The sequence below is a fragment of the Moschus berezovskii genome, chromosome 8 (genome assembly GCF_049115385.1).
Source record: "Moschus berezovskii isolate FMDL1 chromosome 8, NW_MosBer_1.0, whole genome shotgun sequence".
NCBI classification, from domain to species: domain Eukaryota; kingdom Metazoa; phylum Chordata; class Mammalia; order Artiodactyla; family Moschidae; genus Moschus; species Moschus berezovskii.
The window spans coordinates 99,388,998-99,408,867 of NC_142467.1; the positions used below are offsets into that span (position 1 = coordinate 99,388,998).

Here is a 19,870-nt window from a genome sequence, read left to right on the forward strand (position 1 = left end):
CCACCCTCTTGGCGACCACAAATCTATTCTCTCTGTCTATGAGTCTGTTTCATAAGTATGTTCATTTGTATTGTATTTTAGAGTCCACATATAAGTGATATCATATGGTAATGTCTTTCTCTTTCTCACTTATTTCACTTAGTATGATTATCTCTGGTCTATTCATATTGTTGAAAGTGTCATTATATGTATATATATACATATAAAACATATTTATCAATTCAACTGTTTGTGGACATTTAGGTTGTTTCCATGTCTTGTCTATTGTGAATGGTGCTGCTATGAACACAGAGGTGTATGTAACATTTCGAATAATAGTTTTGCATAACCATTTGATTTTAACTTAGGATCCTTAATGTGGTTTTAGGTCTCTGAGGGTTATATTCCAAATCAAGAGAACTTGGATAAGATAAAGGACGTTTAAGTGCTTCATCAGTTCAGTTCAGTTCAGTCACTCAGTTGTGTCTGACTCTTTGTGACCCCATGAATCACAGCACGCCAGACCTCCCTGTCCATCACCAACTCCCGGAGTTCACCCAAACTCATGTCCATCGAGTCGGTGATGCCATCCAGCCATCTCATTCTCTGTCGTCCCCGTCTCCTCCCACCCCCAGTCCCTCCCAGCATCAGAGTCTTTTCCAGTGAGTCAACTCGTCGCATGAGGTGGCCAAAGTATTGCAGTCCATTAATTAGAGGATATTTAATTAACCTTTTAACCTAAAGAGGATATTTATTATTCCATCTTTTAAAAATGGGGAACTAATATTTTACTGTGTTCATGGAATTGTTAACTCAAAAATCCTTGCTTATCTAACATTCCTTAGCCTAATATCTCTAAAGTGACTGTGTATAGAACAGGTGAATAGCACAGACATCAATAAGGAAACAGTTTTAAGAAGAGCTCAGATAGAAATATTGCTGAACATACTGGGGCATACTGAATGTACTTCAAGTTTGATTATTTTACTTGTAAATTGCTTGAATCAAAAAATATACATTTATCTGGTGTCCTGTTTTGTTTATTCCAACTCTCTCTTCTTTTTCGACAGGTGCTGCATCTACATGGAAGCACAGAATTTTACACAGGTCTCAGAATTCCTCCTCATTGGACTCTCGGATGATCCAGACCTGCAGCCCCTTCTCTTTGGGCTCTTCCTGTCCATGTACCTGGTGGCCATGTTTGGGAACCTGCTCATCATCCTGGCTGTCATCTCTGACTCCCACCTCCACACCCCCATGTACCTCTTCCTCTCCAACCTGTCCTTGGCTGACATTGGTTTCATCACCACTCCAGTCCCCAAGATGCTGGTAAATATCCAGGCACACAGCAAGTCCATCACCTATGCAAACTGTCTAACTCAGGTGTCCTTCTTTTTCTTTTTGGGGTGTTTGGACAATCTACTCCTGACTGTGATGGCCTATGACCGATTGGTGGCCATCTGTCACCCCCTACACTACCCAGTCATCATGAAACCCTGCCTCTGTGGCTTGTTGGTTCTGCTGTCATTTTTCAGCAGCTTTTTGGACTCCCAGATTCACTCCTTGATGGTGTTGCAACTCACCTTCTGCACAAGTGTGGAAATCCCTAATTTCTTTTGTGATGTTCCTCAACTTCTCCATCTTGCCTGTTCTGACACTTCCACCAATAAGATAATAATCTATTTTACTTGTGCCATTTTTGGTGGTATTCCTGCCTCAGGGATCCTTTACTCTTATACTCGAATTGTTTCCACCATTCTGAGAGTCCCATCAGCAGATGGAAAGTACAAAATCTTTTCTACCTGTGGCTCTCACCTAGCAGTTGTTTGCTTATTTTATGGAACAGCCCTTGGTGCATACCTCAGCTCAGCCATCTCACAATCTCCCGGGAAGGATGCAGTAGCCTCAGTGATGTACACCATAGTCACCCCCATGTTTAACCCCTTCATCTACAGCCTGAGGAACAAGGACATCAAGAGGGCCTTGTGGAAGATTATCAGCAGAATAGCCTAATCTCAGTATATATCTTACCCTTTTCAGTTCATAGGACCAGAAAATGCAGCCAAATTCAATATGCACAACAAGAAATTCTGAATCTGCAGTAGCATGGAGTATAGGTACCCATATGGCTCTTTGCCATTTGTTTATACAGTCGTTCTTTTTAGCATAACTTTAACAAAATTGGGAGGTTATTTTGGATTTACCACTTAAATCATAGTCACTTCAGAATTATGTACAAAATATCAGTCTCTGGGTCCCACCGTGAAACACCCATGGGTGATTCATATCGATGTATGGCAAAAACCACCACAATACTGTAAAATAATTAGCCTCCAGTTAAAATAAACAAGTAAATTGAAAGTAAAAAAATATCACTGTACCCTCTCACTTTCCTTATCCAATTACCCAGATCTTGGTCATAAACTGTCTCATTTCTATTGATGTAAAATAATTATAGTTCTTTCTTGTCATTCAAAGATTTTATACTTTGCAATAATTTTTCCTACTTGTTCAGAGAATCTAAATCCTATCCTTTAGGACAAAAACATCTATGAAAATTTACCCTTTAATGATCTAGAGAAGAAAATGGCAACCCCACTCCAATATTCTTGCCTGGAAAATTCCCATGGATGGAAGAACCTGGCAGGCAGGTTGTTGCTTAGTCACTAAGTCAACTCTTTGCAACCTCATGGACTGTAACCAGCCAGGTTCCTCTGTCCATGGGATTTTCCTGACCCAGGGATTGAATCTGTCTGTGTCTTCTGAGTTGGCAGACAGATTCTTTACCACTGAGCCAGTGGGGAAGCCTATATTACACAATATTACATAAACTAAACCTATATTCCTTTTGTATTTAAAGACCTCTTACAATGACTTAAAATTCCCATACTAGAAAAAATAAGTCTTTATTAAAAATTCCAGCAGTCACTGTAAGTACAGATCAATCCAATATTGTATAAATATTTCAAGGAACAATGAAAAGGGAACTGCTGTTTTATAAGACTAATTAGAATCTGATACAGGAAACAATATATTCCATTCTTGCTACTGGAAATAGGTTTCTGAAGAACCCTGATGAAGATGATATCCAGTCATGTACACTAATATTTTACTGGAGTAAAAGGACATTGAAACATTAGCAGACTGTTGAGTCCAGACTGTAAGAAGCTTGGAAGTTGCCATTCCCTTTTAACAATAACTAAAAGTTTAACAATCTTAATTATTGAGATATAATTGACATATAACATATTAGTTTCAACTATATAACATAATGATTAAATATTTCTGTATATTGTGAATGATCACAACATTGAATCTAGTTATTATCCATCCCCACACATAGTTAGAATTTTTTTCTCTTGTGATATGAGGAGATGTGTCTTTATGTTACCATATTTTTTATTTTATGTCTTTAATCTTTTAATAATCACTTTCATTAAATTATCTTCGTCAAAATAATTAGCATGTTTTCTCTCTTTTTAAAAAAATTTAACTCTGAATGCCAAATCATAACATGGAGAATTAAGGTATGTTGTGAAGTTCTGCAATTAGAAGATTGCAAAGTGTGCTCAGGGGGAAAAAGGTGATTTTGATGGTATACCTTGATCTAGTGTGTACAACTGAGTTTAATGTGATGGCATCATATTTCCAGTTTCTGTGTGACTCTAAATGTATCTGTGGATCCTTAAGTCATCCAAGTCATTATAAATAAATTCAACTTTAATTTATCTTTATTTTTAAAGGTAATACATTTATTAATGGTTTACATTTCTAGAAGAAACGTACAAGCACATGTGGGGTATATAGATGGATAGATACAAATATGTGCATTTTTCTAAATATATATGAATATATAGTCATATATGTAATAATATGGATAGGTATATATGTATTATCCTTCTCTAACATACCTAAAAAATAATAACATAGAGTAAAAGTGCAGATGACTATCTTATAAATCATCTACTTGATATCAGAAGATAGGTCACATGAAACTAGGTTTTCTATTCCTTGAAAAAAGAAAATAAAAGCATTTTAACAGCTCAAATTATAATTAAATCTGGAAAGGTTTTATTGAACCAGAAATTCCCATATAGCAGCCATCATATTTAGTATGACATGCATTAGTTATGTAATAATGATATTTTACTTTCCATTTATTTTCTTTGGGTTTTAAAATAGCATTGCATCAAAATACCCTTACGTATTGGACTGATTAATGCTTATTTTAATTTATTCAGTTCAGTTCAGTTCATTTGTTCAGTCGTGTCTGACTCTTTGCGACCCCATGAATCACAGCACACCAGGCCTCCCTGTCTATCACCAACTCCCAGAGTTCATTCAAACTCATGTCTATCGAGTCGGTGATGCCATCCAGCCATCTCATTCTCTGTCGTCCCCTCTCTCTTCGCATGAGGTGGCCAACGTATTGGAGTTTCAGCTTTAGCATCAGTCCTTCCAATGAACACCCTTAGAATGAACTGGTTGGATCTCCTTGCAGTCCCAGGGACTCTCAAGAGTCTTCTCCAACACCACAGTTCAAAAGCATCAATTCATTGGCAATCAGCCTTCTTCACAGTCCAACTCTCACATCCATACATGACCACTGGAAAAACCATAGCCTTGACTAGACATTTGTTGGCAAAGTAATACCTCTGCTTTTTATTATGCTATCTAGGTTGGTCATATTATGCAAGGATAACAAAGTATCATGTTTTCAGCAATGAGGGAAAATAAACTTCATTAGGATTTCACTTTATATCCATACTTCCTGCTCTTCAGTCATGATCAGTCTTCATTGGGCTCCATTCTTATACATACCCAAAATACCATGTACATATCAATCATTCCTTTAAAGCTGCTACACAGTTTCTGAGCTAGCAATCTGGGCTTTTTGAAGAGCTGTCCATTAACTGGTTTGACTTACTCTGCTTTTTACCACTAATCTAAATCACCTACCAACTTCACTGACAGTGAACTTTGATACTCAAAGAGGGTTCTGAGAGATCTTTTTTTTTAATTTTTGCAAATGAGAACTTCAGCAATTTGTCCGGTTGTACCTTGTGACCTGCCTCCAATGAATAAAATATTGAAAAATATTGGGATATAATTCCAACATTAATGAGAAGGATAGAGTAGGATAATTAGTTTAGAAATCCCACTAGGAATTAAGACAGAAAAGGAATTTTAAGGGAGTTGGGAGAATGTTGTAAGCTAATAACTACTCAAGAAAAGAATCCAGTAACCTAATAACAGTCTACACTCCCTTGAAGGAAGACCAGGTGCATTTGTGCACCAGGTACACTCAAGCCACAAACTCTGATAGTTAAAACACAAGATAATAGGTGCAGAGTGTCAATCTTGTTACATGAAGTCAGGAAGTTAATGGTCCTTGAAGAGTAGCATTTCTGCATGTAGCCAAGACAGGAATATAGGTGAAAGAGGAAAGAAACTGAAGGAGGAAACAGACAGAATAGGCTCCATCTTAAAAGCAGGACTCCATCTTGGGCTGGACTGTGGACTTTGAGCTATATGCCCAGTATCTATGGAAACGACATACCAACTGGAAAACCAGGCCCCCAGAAGGAAGAGCCCCAGGGCTCATGCCTAGACTCTTCATCAGCTAAAAGAATACCCTAACTTTCTCTGTAACTGAATACAATCATACCTTCTGTTATGCTTGTTGGGGTATGACTAAGGCCTATTGATAATTGTCTACTGTTAACTACCTAGGCTTAAGAAAGATGAATCAGGGGTTGACTTTGACTGTATCTTTCTTTTCCTTTGTTCAGACTAGTTTCAGGGAATTTGGGGAAGTGGGTTTGGGCATGTATACTTAGGGTGTATAAGGTTTTCACAAAAACTGGTCAGGGTCCTTGGCTTAGAGGAGACTCTTCCTTGGGCCTTCTAGTGTAATAAACTGCACTCTACTATATTCATTGTCCCTCTGAGTGAATTTGTTTCCCAGAATGCATAGCTACAACAAAACTAAGTGAAAGGGGGGATTATACAGAAACCTGAGATGAATTACCACATTCTATTATATATTGTCTGGAAAAGGCAATGGCACCCAACTCCAGTACTCTTGCCTGGAAAATCCCAGGGACTGGGAAGCCTGGTGGGCTGCCGTCTATGGGGTCACACAGAGTCAGACACGACTGAAGCGACTTAGCAGCAGCAGTAGCAGTATATATTGCCCTCTTTTTGCTAATATACATATGATTTAAATAGTACTTGCTTCCCTGGTGGCTCAGAATCTGCCTGCAATGTAGAAGACCTGGGTTTGATCCCTCAGTTGGGAAGATTCCCTGGAGAAGGAAATGGCAACCCACTCCAGTATTCTTGCCTGGAGAATCCCATGGCCAGAGGAACCTGGCAGGTTACGGTCCATGGGATCATAAAGAGTAGGACAGGACTGAGCATCTAACACTTTCATGACAGTCTTGGTTAGACCACTTAGGGACAAAGGAGGAACTAATGATGCAATTCTTAATGGCTACCTAAAAATGAGAAAGAAGGAGGTCTTCTCCCCTCCCCACATTTTCTTTGATTATAAAAATGTAGCACTCTTTGTTCTCAGGGCTATGCTCCTTTGCCTGTCAACTACCAGCTCTCACAAGCATTCTATAATGATAAACTCATTCTTTGCCTGTATCATTGCCTCAAACATTCTGAGAAGAGACAAAAGAACCTAAACTTCAGTCCTGATAACAGGTGAGTGGTTTTAAGTAAAAGACAGTGGTTTGAGTCCCCTCCTAAGTCAGGGATCAAGGGTTCAGTCCCAACCTGAGGTGTGGGTGGGTTCAATTTCCATCCCATGAGTGCAAGTCCCAATCTGAGTTTTCCCTGGGTTTGAGTTTCATCTGAAAAGGAGTGCAGTTTCATTGATGTGTAAAGCGCCTCAAGTTTTAAACCTACCAGGCTTCTACTTACTAACTCACTCTGATGGAAGACAGCTGCCATTTTGTCAGCTGCCCAATGGAGAAGCCCAGAGATGATGCCTGTGGTTAACTGTCCGTGGGGAACTTAATCCTTGCTACTCAAGTGAACTTAGATCTCTTCAGTCAAGCCTTAAGATGACTGCAGTTCTATAACCAGAATGCAGACATCTGTGAAGACTACTGTAGTATTTAAGTGAATAGTCAATTTAATAAGTATGTCAAAATAGTTATTTAATGTACCAACATCATTGGAAAAGACTCCAATAGTGGGAAATATTGAAGGCAAAGGAGAAGAGGGCAGCAGAGGATGAGATGGTTAGATAGCATCACCGATTCAACGGACTTGAATTTGAGCAAACTGCTGGAGATAGTGAAGGACAGGGAAGCCTGATGTGCTGCAGTCCATGGGGTTGCATAGAGTCAGACATGAGTTAGAGACTGAACAACAAAAACAAAATATGACTTTTACAGAAAAATTAAACATTTGACTGCCATTCAAAACAAACAGCAAAAAAAGTACATCTCCAAACATAAAATTCAAAATCCCAAAGCAGGAATAAAAAAACAAAAATAAGTAGTTCTCCTTGGAGGCATACATCTTAACTGAGAAAGCAGAAATTGTATAAGATTCTTGGTGTGGAAGACATAATCTTTCCTACACAGCATAATTAATTCAGAGAATTGTCAGATATGTAAGTCATATATCACACAAATGTGGAAAACTCTTCAAGAGATGGGAATACCAGACCACCTGACCTGCCTCCTGAGAAATCTGTATGCAGGTCAAGAAGCAACAGTTAGAACTGGACATGGAACAACAGACTGGTTCCAAATTGGGAAAGGAGTACGTCAAGGTTGTATATTGTCACCCTGCTTATTTAACTTATATGCAGAGTACATCATGAGAAATGCCAGGCTGGATGAAGCACAAACTGGAATCAAGATTGCTGGGAGAAATATCAATAGCCTTAGACATGCAGATGACACCACCCTTATGGCAGAAAGTGAAGAAGAACTAAAAAGCCTCTTGATGAAAGTGAAAGAGGAGAGTGAAAAAGTTGGCTTAAAACTCAACATTCAAAAAACTAAGATCATAGCATCCAGTCTCATCACTTCATGGCAAAAAGATGGGGAAACAATGGAAACAGTAACAAATTTTTTTTTGGGGGGGGGCACCAAAATCACTGCAGATGATGATTGCAGCCATGAAATTAAAAGACGCTTGCTCCTTGGAAGAAAAGTTGTGACCAACCAGGACAGTGTATTAAAAAGCAGAGAAGTTAGTTTGCCAACAAAGGCCCGTCTAGTCAAAGCTATGGTTTTTCCAGTGGTCATGTATGGATGTGAGAGTTGGACTATAAAGAAAGCTGAGTGCTGAAGAATTGATGATTTTGAACTGTGGTGTTGGAGAAGACTCTTGAGAGTCCCTTGGACTGCAAGGAGATCCAACCAGTCCATCTTAAAGAAAATCAGTCCTGAATGTTGAAGGACTGATGCTGAAGCGGAGACTCCAATATTTTGGCCATCTGATTCAAAGAGCTGACCCATTTGAAAAGACCCTGATGCTGGGAAAGATTGAAGGCAGGAGGAGAAGGGGATGACAAAGGATGAGATGGTTGGATGGCATCACCAACTCAATGGACATGAGTTTGAGCAGGCTTCAGGAGTTGGGTCACAAAGAGTAGGACATGACTGAACAACTGAACTGAACTGATCTGAAGTCATATATTGTTTGCTTAAATTGGAAAAAAAAAAGTCTGAAAAAAATTATCTGTATTCATAAGATCCCTTCCCTGGTGGCTCAGTGATAAAGAATCAGCCTGCCAGTGCAGGAGATGTGGGTTTAATCTCTGGGTCGAGAAGATCCCCTGGAGAAGGAAATGGCAACCCACTCCAATATTCATGCCTGGGAAATCCCATGGACAGAGAAGCCTAGCAGGCTACCATCCATAGGGTCACAAAGAATTGAATACAACATAGTAACTAAAACAATAGCAAAATAAAATCCCTACAGCTTGAAAGTTGGAAGTGAGGAGTACATGTATGCTTCCTGCTGAAAAGAGGAAGGACCCAGACTCTTCTAAACACATTTACTTTTCACTTTTCCGCTTCCATTAGTAATAGCAAGTCCTCAGAGACTGGGATAACACAGACCCATTTGGCTAATGATGAGCTCTGTGCATTGAACTCTCAAGGCCACGCAAGAGTAAATAATCAGCCTGTCCCTCCAGCCCTTCAGATAAGAATCCAAGTCAAACAGGTTTCACATTTCTGTCTTCTCTTCCCAGAATCCATGACTGCATCAGAAGGTCATGACTAATTCAGTCTTCCCGCCAGTCCTAAGGAGAGAGCCTAAACCTTCATCACTTGCTGGGAAGGACAGGAACATCAGATTCTCATTCCTTAGTCATACTCCAGCAGAGAAACAGACCAGCCCAGTGAGTACAATGGAGATGGTGAATGGAGGGGGATCTGTCAAGGGTACTGGTTTTTTATCATTAGACACACAGGAGAGTTGGGACAAAGGGATAGTAGGGCAGTTCAGTTCAGTTGCTCAGTCGTGTCTGATTCTTTGTGACCCTATGGACTATAGCACACCAGGCTTCCCTGTCCATCACCAAATCCCAGAGCTTACTCAAACTCATGTCCATCGAGTCAGTGATGCCATCCAACCATCTCATCCCCTTCCCCTCCCGCCTTCAATCTTTCCCAGCATCAGGGTCTTTTCAAATGAGTCAGTTCTTCGCATCAGGTGACCAAAGTATTGGAGTTTCAGCTTCAGCATCAGTCCTTCCAATGAATATTCAGTACTGATTTTCCTTAGGATGGACTGGTTGGATCTCCTTGCAATCCAAGGGTCTCTCAAGAGTCTTCTCCAACACCACAGTTCAAAATCATCAATTCTTCAGCACTCAGCTTTCTTTATAGTCCAACTCTCACATCCATACGTGACTACTGGAAAAACCATAGCTTTGATTAGACAGGCCTTTCTTGGCAAAGTAATGTCTCTGCTTTTTAGCAGAGCTACTAAAAATAGTAGGACACTAATATGCAAAGTTTCAGCTCAGAACCCTATGTAGTTTATGTTCTTGATTCTGATGGGTGTCCAAAAACTGTCATTCAAATTTCCGTTTTTTGCAGAACACTGAATCTACCATCATAGATATCTTCCCTATGATAGCAGTGGTGAAAGGTGAAATGAAAGTCCTAGCCACTCAGTTGTGTCCAACTCTGACCCTTTGGAGTGTAGTCCCCCAGGCTCCTCTGTCCATGGGATTCTCCAGGCAAGAGTACTGGAGCAGGTTGCCATTCTATTCTCCAAGGGATCTTCCATACCCAGGTCTCCCACAGATTCTTTACCATCTGAGCATCCAAGGAAGCCCATGATAGCATTAATAATGAGTCCCTATAAATGTCCCCCTAGTGCTTTAGGATCAGGAAGGAGATGATGATGATAATGATGAAAATGATGATAATACCAAAATTTTACAAATCTTTGACTCAGGATTCCAAGCTAAGATTATTGGAGAATAGTTGATTTACAATGTTATGTTAGTTTCAGGTGTACAGCAAAGTGAAAAATCAGATATATATTGCTCAGTCGTGTCTGCTTCTTGTGACTATACAGTCCATGGAATTCTCCAAGCCAGAATACTGGAGTGGGTAGCCTTTCCCTTCTCCAGGGGATCTTCCCAATCCAGGGATTGAATTTAGGTCTCCTGCAATGCATCCTTATTAGTTACTTATCTTATATATAGTACTGTGTATATGTTAACCCCAATCTTTCAATTTATCACTACCTGTTTACCTTCCAGTAACCATAAGTTTAATGAAATTTTTGTCATATCCTGGGGTAGAATGAAGGTGAAGTCAGGCTTGAATGCAGATAGTAAAATCCCATGGACAGGGGAGCCTGGTGGGCTGCAGTTCATGGGGTCGCCAAGAGCCAGACACAACTGGGCATTAAGCCTCCAATGAGATCCATTCATAGGGCACCTGGATAGTATTCTCTCTTGCCTACCCATCCCAGAATGTTTCTTCCTGTCATTCCAGGTGGAGACCCTCACTCATATAGAAGATGCCTGTGCTCTTCTATATGCATTTCTGATAGCACACAGTGGAGAGTAGATGGCTTGTATTAGCTATAGTAACTATGGCTGATAGCAAAAGCAGAAATCATGGACAGTGTCGTCTTGATAATTCAGGGCATGTCTCTTTCTTGTCTCTGCTCTTTGATTTTGCTTCCATTGTTCCACTTCCCCCATCATTCTTGTATGTATCACTTCTCAATCTAAGGGAGACATAAAGTTAGAGTGCTTTTTTGCTTCTATTCTTAGTCAGTTCAGTTCAGTTCAGTCGCTCAGTCGTGTCCGACTCTCCGCGACCCCATGAATTACAGCACGCCAGGCCTCCCTGTCCATCACCAACTCCCGGAGTACACTCAAACCCACATCCACAGAGTCGGTGATGCCATCCAGCCATCTCATTCTCCGTCGTCCCCTTCTCCTCCCGCCCCCAACCTTTCCCAGCATCAGAGTCTTTTCCAGTGAGTCAACTCGTCGCATGAGGTGGCCAAAGTATTGCAGTTTCAGCTGTAGCATCAGTCCCTCCAATGAACATCCAGGATTGGTCTCCTTTAGAATAGACTGGTTGGATCTCCTTGCAGTATAAGGGACTCTCAAGAGTCTTCTCCAACACCACAGTTCAAAAGCATCGATTCTTCAGCGATCAGCTTTCTTCACAGTCCAACTCTAACATCCATACATGACCACGGGAAAAACCATTGCCTTGACTAGACAGACCTTGGTTGGCAAAGTAATGTCTCTGCTTTTTAATATACTATCAAGGTTGGTCATAACTTTCCTTCCAAGGAGCAAGCGTCTTTTAATTTCATGGCTGCAATCAGCATCTGCAGTGATTTTGGAGCCCAAAAATATAAAGTCTGACACTGTTTCCACTGTTTTTCCATCTATTTCCCATGAAGTGATGGGACCAGATGCCATGATCTTTGTTTTCTGAATGCTGAGCTTCAAGCCAACCTTTTCACTCTCCTCTTTCACTTTCATCAAGAGGCTTTTGAGTTCCTCTTCACTTTCTGCCATAAGGGTAGTGTCATCTGCATATCTGAGGTTATTGATATTTCTCCCAGCAATCTTGATTCCAGTTTGTGCTTCTTCCAGCCCAGCGTTCCTCATGATGTACTCTGCATATAAGTTAAATAAGCAAGGTGACAATATACAACCTTGACGTACACCTTTTCCTATTTGGAACCAGTCTGTTGTTCCATGTCCAGTTCTAACTGTTGCTTCCTGACCTGCATACAGGTTTCTCAAGAGGCAGGTCAGGTGGTCTGGGATTCCCATCTCTTTCAGAATGTTCCACAGTTTATTGTGATCCACACAGTCAAAGGCTTTGGCATAGTCAATGAAGCAGAAATAGATGTTTTTCTGGAACTCTCTTGCTTTCTCCGTGATCCAGCGGATGTTGGCAATTTGATCTCTGGTGCCTCTGCCTTTTCTAAAACCTGCTTGAACATCTGGGAGTTCACGGTTTACATACTGCTGAAGCCTGGCTTGGAGAATTTTGAACATGACCTTACTAGCGTGTGAGATGAGTGCAATTGTGTGGTAGTTTGAGCATTCTTTGGCATTGCCTTTCTTTGGGATTGGAATGAAGACTGACCTCTTCCAGTCCTGTGGCCAGCGCTGAGTTTTCCAAATCTGCTGGCATATTGAGTGCAGCACTTTCACAGCATCATCTTTCAAGACTTGAAATAGCTCAACTGGAATTCCATCACCTCCACTAGCTTTGTTAGTAGTGATGCTTTCTAAGGCCCACTTGACTTCACATTCCAAGATGTCTGGCTCTAGGTCAGTGATCACGTTATCGTGACTATCTTCGTTGTGAAGATCTTTTTTGTACAGTTCTTCTGTGTATTCCTGCCACCTCTTCTTAATATCTTCTGCTTCTGTTAGGAAACAGGTAAAAGTCATACCTTGTGAAGTTTGAAATAGACTTCTGGACATCTGCTTAAACCCTCATTGCTAAACATTGCTAAACATTTTCAGAGCATGGTCCTTAGAAACCCACAATTTAATTTTTAATATTCTCTGTTCTATGTATTATCTTGGCGAAAGTACTTTGCTAGTGGTAAAGTACCACGCTAGTGGTAAAGAGCCTGCCTGTAATGCAGCAGACACAAGTTCGATCCCTGAGTCAGGAAACTCCTCTGGAAGAGGGCATGGCAACCCACTCCAGTATTCTTGTCTGGAAAATCCCATGGATAGAGGAGCCTGGCAGGCTACAGTTCATGGGGTTGCAAAGAGTCAGACATGAGTGAAGGGACTAAGCACTCAATACAGGAAGCCTCAGTGTTAACTTTGTTGATATTTATTGATACAACTAACTACATAATGTGTACTGAATAAGTTGTGATGGTTGCATATAGTAAAGGCAGATTACATTTTGGGCATTTTATAAAAATAAAATGAGGCTAAGCACCAGAGACAACTGAATTATCTTGTGATCTGTAAGTTAGGTTTATCTCTAGATCTTGAGTTAACTTTTTTTTGTCCCTATGCAAGTAGATTCTGAGTGCTTGGAGGAAGGGGGTCTCATTCAGTTCTGATTCCTGAAAGCCATACTTTTCAAGGCACAGGGTGGGCTACAAGAATATCAGCAATCTCTGTTAAATATTGATTAGACTCTTCCTTGATTCATAGAAACAGTGCATAACCTATATGGCTTACAAATACTGGGTGCTTTCCTGGCTGTGATTTCATTTCTTTCAGTGAGGTTCTGTAGGACTAGATAAAAGATAAAAACAGTGTTTGAGCCCAAGGGACACATAACTTTTGATCTAATAGAATCTACAACACTTTAGTATTAAAAATTGTGGAGATTTTCAGTAAAGGATTAAAAAAAAGAGAAGTTTTTTTGCAAGGACTGAGGCACTTTAGGTTTTTCACTCGTAATTTTTTTAAAAATTCCCTATTATACAGAGTGAAGTAAGTCAGAAAGAAAAATACCAATACAGTATATTAACACATATATATGGAATTTAGAAAGATGGTAACAATGACCCTATATGCAAGACAGCAAAAGAGACACAGATATAAAGAACAGACTTTTGGACTCTGTGGGAGAAGGTTAGGGTGGTATGATTTGAGAGAATAGCATTGAAACAAACAAGTGTGTTACCATATATGAAATAGATCTAGATCACCAGTCCAGGTTCTGTGCATGAGACAGGACACTCAGGGCCGGTGCACTGGGATGACCCTGAGGGATGGGATGGGGAGGGAGGTGGGATGGGGGTTCAGGATGGGGACACATGTACCCCCATGGCTGATTCATGTCAATGTATGGCAAAACCCACTACAATATTGTAAAGTAATTAGCCTCCAATTAAAATAAATAAACAAAAAAATAAAATAAACAAAAAGAAAAAATATTTATTTTTAATAGAAGGATAATTACTTTACAATATTGAGTTGGTTTCTACCATACATCAACGTGAATCAGCCATAGGTATACATATGTCCCCTCCCTCATGAACCTCCCTCCCTCCACTCATTCTATGAATGAATTCCCTTGGACATCATGGGGTTCTATCTCTTTGCCATAGTATAGAATCAAAGGACCTTTAGCCTTTCTTGGGATTGTATTTCACTGATAAAACTCACTGTTCCAATTATAATTCTGATTTAAAAACCATAACTGAATATTTATGAAGTGCAAACCTCTGTTAGGTGGAACAGAGGTCCTAGAGATTCTTCCCATTTCTAGGTAAGTGATACCAGCAAAGAAAGGTTGAGAAATTTATACACACTTTGTATTTAGTTGGTGAAAGATGTGAGATTCAGACATAGGTCTCCTGACTTCCATCCCATGGATCTTTCCCCAACATTACAATAGAACTACTGTTCTCTTTTCAAACCTGCTTTAGTCCCAGATGAGCAAATGAAGGTAGAACCATTGTTTCTTTCTCTTGGACTTTTACTTCATTCATGAATTAGGGAACTGGGCCAAGTGGTTTACATGGGACTTTAGTGAATGAATGTTGTGAACTATAGAGTTTTCTGTGAATAATAATGCATTTTCCAGATTGTTTTGCAAATTTGAGCTATGGAAATATCATTCCTGGGGTAAGATGGGAATTTTCACATGCATCTAAAATGGAAAGACCAAGTTAGACAGACTTAAGAGGTATTTTCAATCTGTACCTTGATGTAAGATACACATTTAATTATTTCTCATTTTTCTATATAGAAGACAAATATTTGGGTGACTAATGGTGAATAAGAACTAGTGTTAGCAAGCTGTGCTATGTAGATTCCCCTGGTGTCATCTTTAAGCTGAAAAGGGTCTAGAAGTGTTTCAAATAAGTAAGTGAAAATCACTCAGTCATGTCCGACTTTGTGACCCCATGAACTATACAGTCCATAGAATTCTCCAGGCCAGAATACTGGAGTGGGTAGCCTTTCCTTTCTCCAGGGGATCTTTCCAACCCAGGAATCAAACCCAGGTCTCCGCATTCCATGCAGATTCTTTCCCAGCAGAGCCACCAGGGAAGCCCAGAAGTGCCTCAGGTAATTAAGAATTCTCCTGACCTTTTAGAGATGAGAGAGGAGCCACTTTTACATATTGATGCCCTGCTTTGAGGAAAATAGGAGGAGAGCAGAGTTTTTTTCTATCCACTTCTTTTAAAGCACCCTCAGCTCAAAATCGGACAAGGCAATGGCAACCCACTCCAGTACTCTTGCCTGGAGAATCCCATGGATGGAGGAGCCTGGTGGGCTGCAGTCCATGGGGTCGCTAAGAGTCGGACACGACTGACGACTTCACTTTCACTTTTCACTTTCATGCATTGGAGAAGGAAATGGCAACCCACTCCAGTATTCTTGCATGGAGAATCCCAGGGACAGAGGAGCCTGTTGGGCTGCCATCTATGGGGTCGCACAGAGTCGGACACGACTGACGCGACTTAGCAGCAGCAGCTCAAAAGGATCCTTATGATAAAGTAGCATTTTGGGATAGTTTCTGATACCCTTCATTTCTTTAGACACTTTAAGAAATATAGATAGATAGTTATAGATATAAAGATAAAATTTAAATGATACCTGAAGAGAGAGTCTCAGAAGAAGTTATGAGGTGAGAGATCTGTATCCGTTCAGTTCAGTCGCTCAGTCGTGTCTTACTCTTTGCTACCCCATGAATCACAGCACGGCAGGCCTCCCTGTCCATCACCAACTCCCGGAGTACACTCAAACTCATGTCCACAGAGTCGGGGATGCAATCCAGCCATCTCATTCTCTGTCGTCCCCCGTTCATAAACATATGTTGGAACGTTCAGAAAAGAACAAATCTCAATACATTGTCCCGTATCTTATTGACTTAGTCTCTCAGTCTTGGAACTTAGTCTCTTAGTCTTGGGAATCAGTCAGTCCAGTTAAAAAGCTGTGTCTCATTGTAGGTGGTGTAGGTGAATAGAGCATCTACCTAAGTTAGGCCTTTATACAGTGTGAATAATCAGAATAATAATCATAAAATAATAATAATAATAATAAACCACCAGGCTTCCCAGGTGGTTCAGTGGTAAAAATCCACCTGCAATGCAGGAGATGCTGGTTCGATCCCTGGTTTGGGCAGATACCCTGGGGAAGGACATGATAATCCACTTCAGTATTACTGCCTGGGAAACCCCGTGAACAGAGGAGCCTGGCGAGATACAGTCCATGGGGTCATAAAGAGTAGGGCACGACTTAGTGACTAAATAATAACAACAACAAAAATCAGGCATTTAACAGGGGGACATATTTATGGCAATAAAAGAAAAATAAAGGTGAATGATGAGAACAAACTGGAAATGTATTTATTTTTAATCCAGAAGGCAATCAATCAAGAATTTTGGATTGTTGGGTTTGAAATATCTTTGAATGGTGGAAAGAGGACAGACAGTGGCATTTGGATAATTTTTTTGGTTTTTATTTTTGTTTGTTTTGTTCCCTTATTATTATTATTTTTTAAATTTATTTATTTTAATTGGAGGCTAATTACTTTACATTATTGTATTGTTTTTGCCATACATTGACATGAATCTGCCCCAGGTGTACATGTGTTCCCCATCTTGAACCCTCCTCCCACCTCCCTCCCCATCCCATCCCTCTGGTTCATCCCAGTACACCAGCCCCAAGCATCCTGTATTTTGAGTGTCTCTAATGATGCTTTTGAACTGTGGTGTTGGAGAAGACTTTTGAGAGTTCCTTATACTGCAAGGAGATCCAACCAGTCCATTCTAAAGGAGATCAATCCTGGGTGTTCATCGGAAGGACTGATGCTAAAGCTGAAACTGCAATACTTTGGCCATCTCATGCGACGAGTTGACTCACTGGAAAAGACTCTGATGCTGGGAAAGGTTGGGGGCGGGAGGAGAAGGGGACGACAGAGAATGAGATGGCTGGATTGCATCACCGACTCTGTGGACATGAGTTTGAGTGTACTCCGGGAGTTGGTGATGGACAGGGAGGCCTGGCGTGCTGTAATACATGGGGTCGCGGAGAGTCGGACATGACTGAGCGACTGAACTGAACTGAACTGAATGATGACAACACAATTATGATTTCTTTTTTGGAGCAGAACACGTAAGTATCTGATTTTAGCGGTAGGGTCTTTTTTAGACAGTTTTAACAAGAACTTGGGCACTAAGGCTTTAGTCTTTAGTGACATGAAGTCAGGAGGGTGAGAGTAAAATTGGAAACATTAATTATCAACAAAATGTACAAAACAACAGGAATCAGTTTATAAAGAGTAAATATGATTAGAATCTGATAACATGCCAGGGTATTTTGGAACATTTTTATTGAAATATAGTTAACTTATATTAATATATTAGTTTCTGGTGTACTACAATATTTTTAGAGATTATACTCCATACACATTTACCATAAAATTTGGAATATATTGTCAATATTACCCCATGTTACTTGTTAAATTCTTGCAATTGACTTATTTTATGCCAGTTGACTCACTGGAAAAGACTCTGATGCTGGGAAAGGTTGGGGGCGGGAGGAGAAGGGGACGACGGAGAATGAGATGGCTGGATGGCATCACCGACTCTGTGGACATGAGTTTGAGTGTACTCCGGGAGTTGGTGATGGACAGGGAGGCCTGGCGTGCTGTGATTCATGGGGTCGCGGAGAGTCGGACACGACTGAGCGACTGAACTGAACTGAACTGAACTGAACTGAATCTTCTTTATCTATTTTGCTCCTCTTTCCACCCTTCCCCTTTTAGTAACCACTAGTTTGTTCTCTGTATCTGTGAGTCTGTTTCTGTTTATGTGTTGGCTTAATTTTTTAGATTGCATGTATAAGTGTAAAAATATAGTATTTGTCTTTCTCTGTCTGACTTATTTCACTGAGCATAATACCTTCCAGGTTAATTTATGTTATCATATGTGGCAAAATTTCATTTTCTTAATTGTTGTGTAGTATTTCATTGTTTATATGTAACACATTTTCTTTATCCATTTATCTGTTGATGGACAGATTGCTTTTATATCTTGGCTGTTATAAGTAATGCTTCTACAACTATTGGGGTGCATATAACTGGTCAAATTATTGTTTTCATTTTTCTTTAAAGAAATTGCTGGATCATATGAAAGTTCTATTTTTAGTGTTTTGAGGAAACCCCATACTGTTTTCCATAGTGGCTGCATCAATTTACATTACCACCAAAGGTGTACATGCATGCTCGGTTGCTCAGTGATGGCCTACTCTTTGTGACCCTGTGGACTCCTCTGTCCATGAGATTTTCCAGGCAAGAATACTGGAATGGGTTGCCATTTCCTCCTCCAGGGACCAAAGGTTTATAAGGGTTCCCTCTTCTCCACACCCTATGAGCACAATTTCATCAAAGCACAATTTTAAAATCATTATAATAATTCATCAATTTTAGCCAGCTGGCCACACTAAGACTTTATTTTTCCCTTTTACTTTAAAAATTTTTTACATCTATTTAGCATTTTAAAATAAAAAATTGAAATATCTGTTCCAAATTGCCTTCAGCTCAAAATAATCTCTATGCAAAATTGAAATATTTTGGAGCAACATATTCTGCCTACCCTTCAGTAGGGTCAATTAATATATTCATTTTGGAAATGAGTGAGCTATCCAGTTATTTGTAATATTGTTCTCTGTTCTTCTCTCTGTTGTATTTTCCCCAAATTAAATCATGTTTTTATCTATCAGAGTGAATACATATCTGTTTGCCTTCAGTTAACTGAATTTAGAAGAAATGCAATCTTTCCTCTGTGAGAAAAGATTGACTTGAAAAACTCTTAAACAGGAATGAGAAGCCAGTTTAAGATTTCAGACCTGGGGACTTCCCTGGTGGTTCAGTGGTTAAGACTCTGGGTTTCCACTGCAACAGGTGTGGGTTCAATCCCTGATTGGGGTACTACTAAGATCCTGCATGCCACTCTGTGTGGCTAGAAAAAGAAAAAGAAATTTCAGACCTGGGTCCTGAATTTCTCAGCTACAGTGCTCCCTGACCCTCATATCCATAGTTCTGCGTCAGTGGATTCAACCAACTACTGATGGAATTCCATGTGGAACTGCATTTACAAAAAGGCAGATTGTACCACATTACTTTGTATAAGGTAATTACATTCACAGGGGTTCCTTGAACCAATCTCCCAGGAAATCTGAGGAATATATATACAAAGAAGGTTGGATTAGGTGAGAAAATAACCCTTACAAATGTTTAGGATTAGCGATGTATTTAATGAGTTTTAGCAATTCACTCTTAATTAAAAAATGTAAAATATGAAATCAGTCTCAGATGTGTCCTGAAATCGTATGGCATTGATAGAAAGTAACTCTGCAAAAGATGAAAATGAGGTGTAGTGTGTTCATTTAAAAGAAGTATGTGTTTAAGCATAGGTTATA

General features: G+C 39.9%; 1 protein-coding gene across 1 annotated transcript; it reads left to right on the forward strand.

Moving 5' to 3' along the window:
• Positions 1 to 1,026: 1,026 nt before the first annotated feature.
• Positions 1,027 to 1,992, forward strand: LOC129558532 (olfactory receptor 7E24-like). The gene has a single exon (XM_055429739.2). The coding sequence runs from the start codon at positions 1,063 to 1,065 to the stop codon at positions 1,990 to 1,992; it is 930 nt and encodes a 309-aa protein (XP_055285714.2). The 5' UTR covers positions 1,027 to 1,062.
• Positions 1,993 to 19,870: the final 17,878 nt, after the last annotated feature.

What these genes read in the sequence shown, in the direction of transcription:
- LOC129558532 (XM_055429739.2), top strand. Translation starts at nt 1,063, where the DNA reads ATGGAAGCACAGAATTTTACACAGGTCTCAGAATTCCTCCTCATTGGA.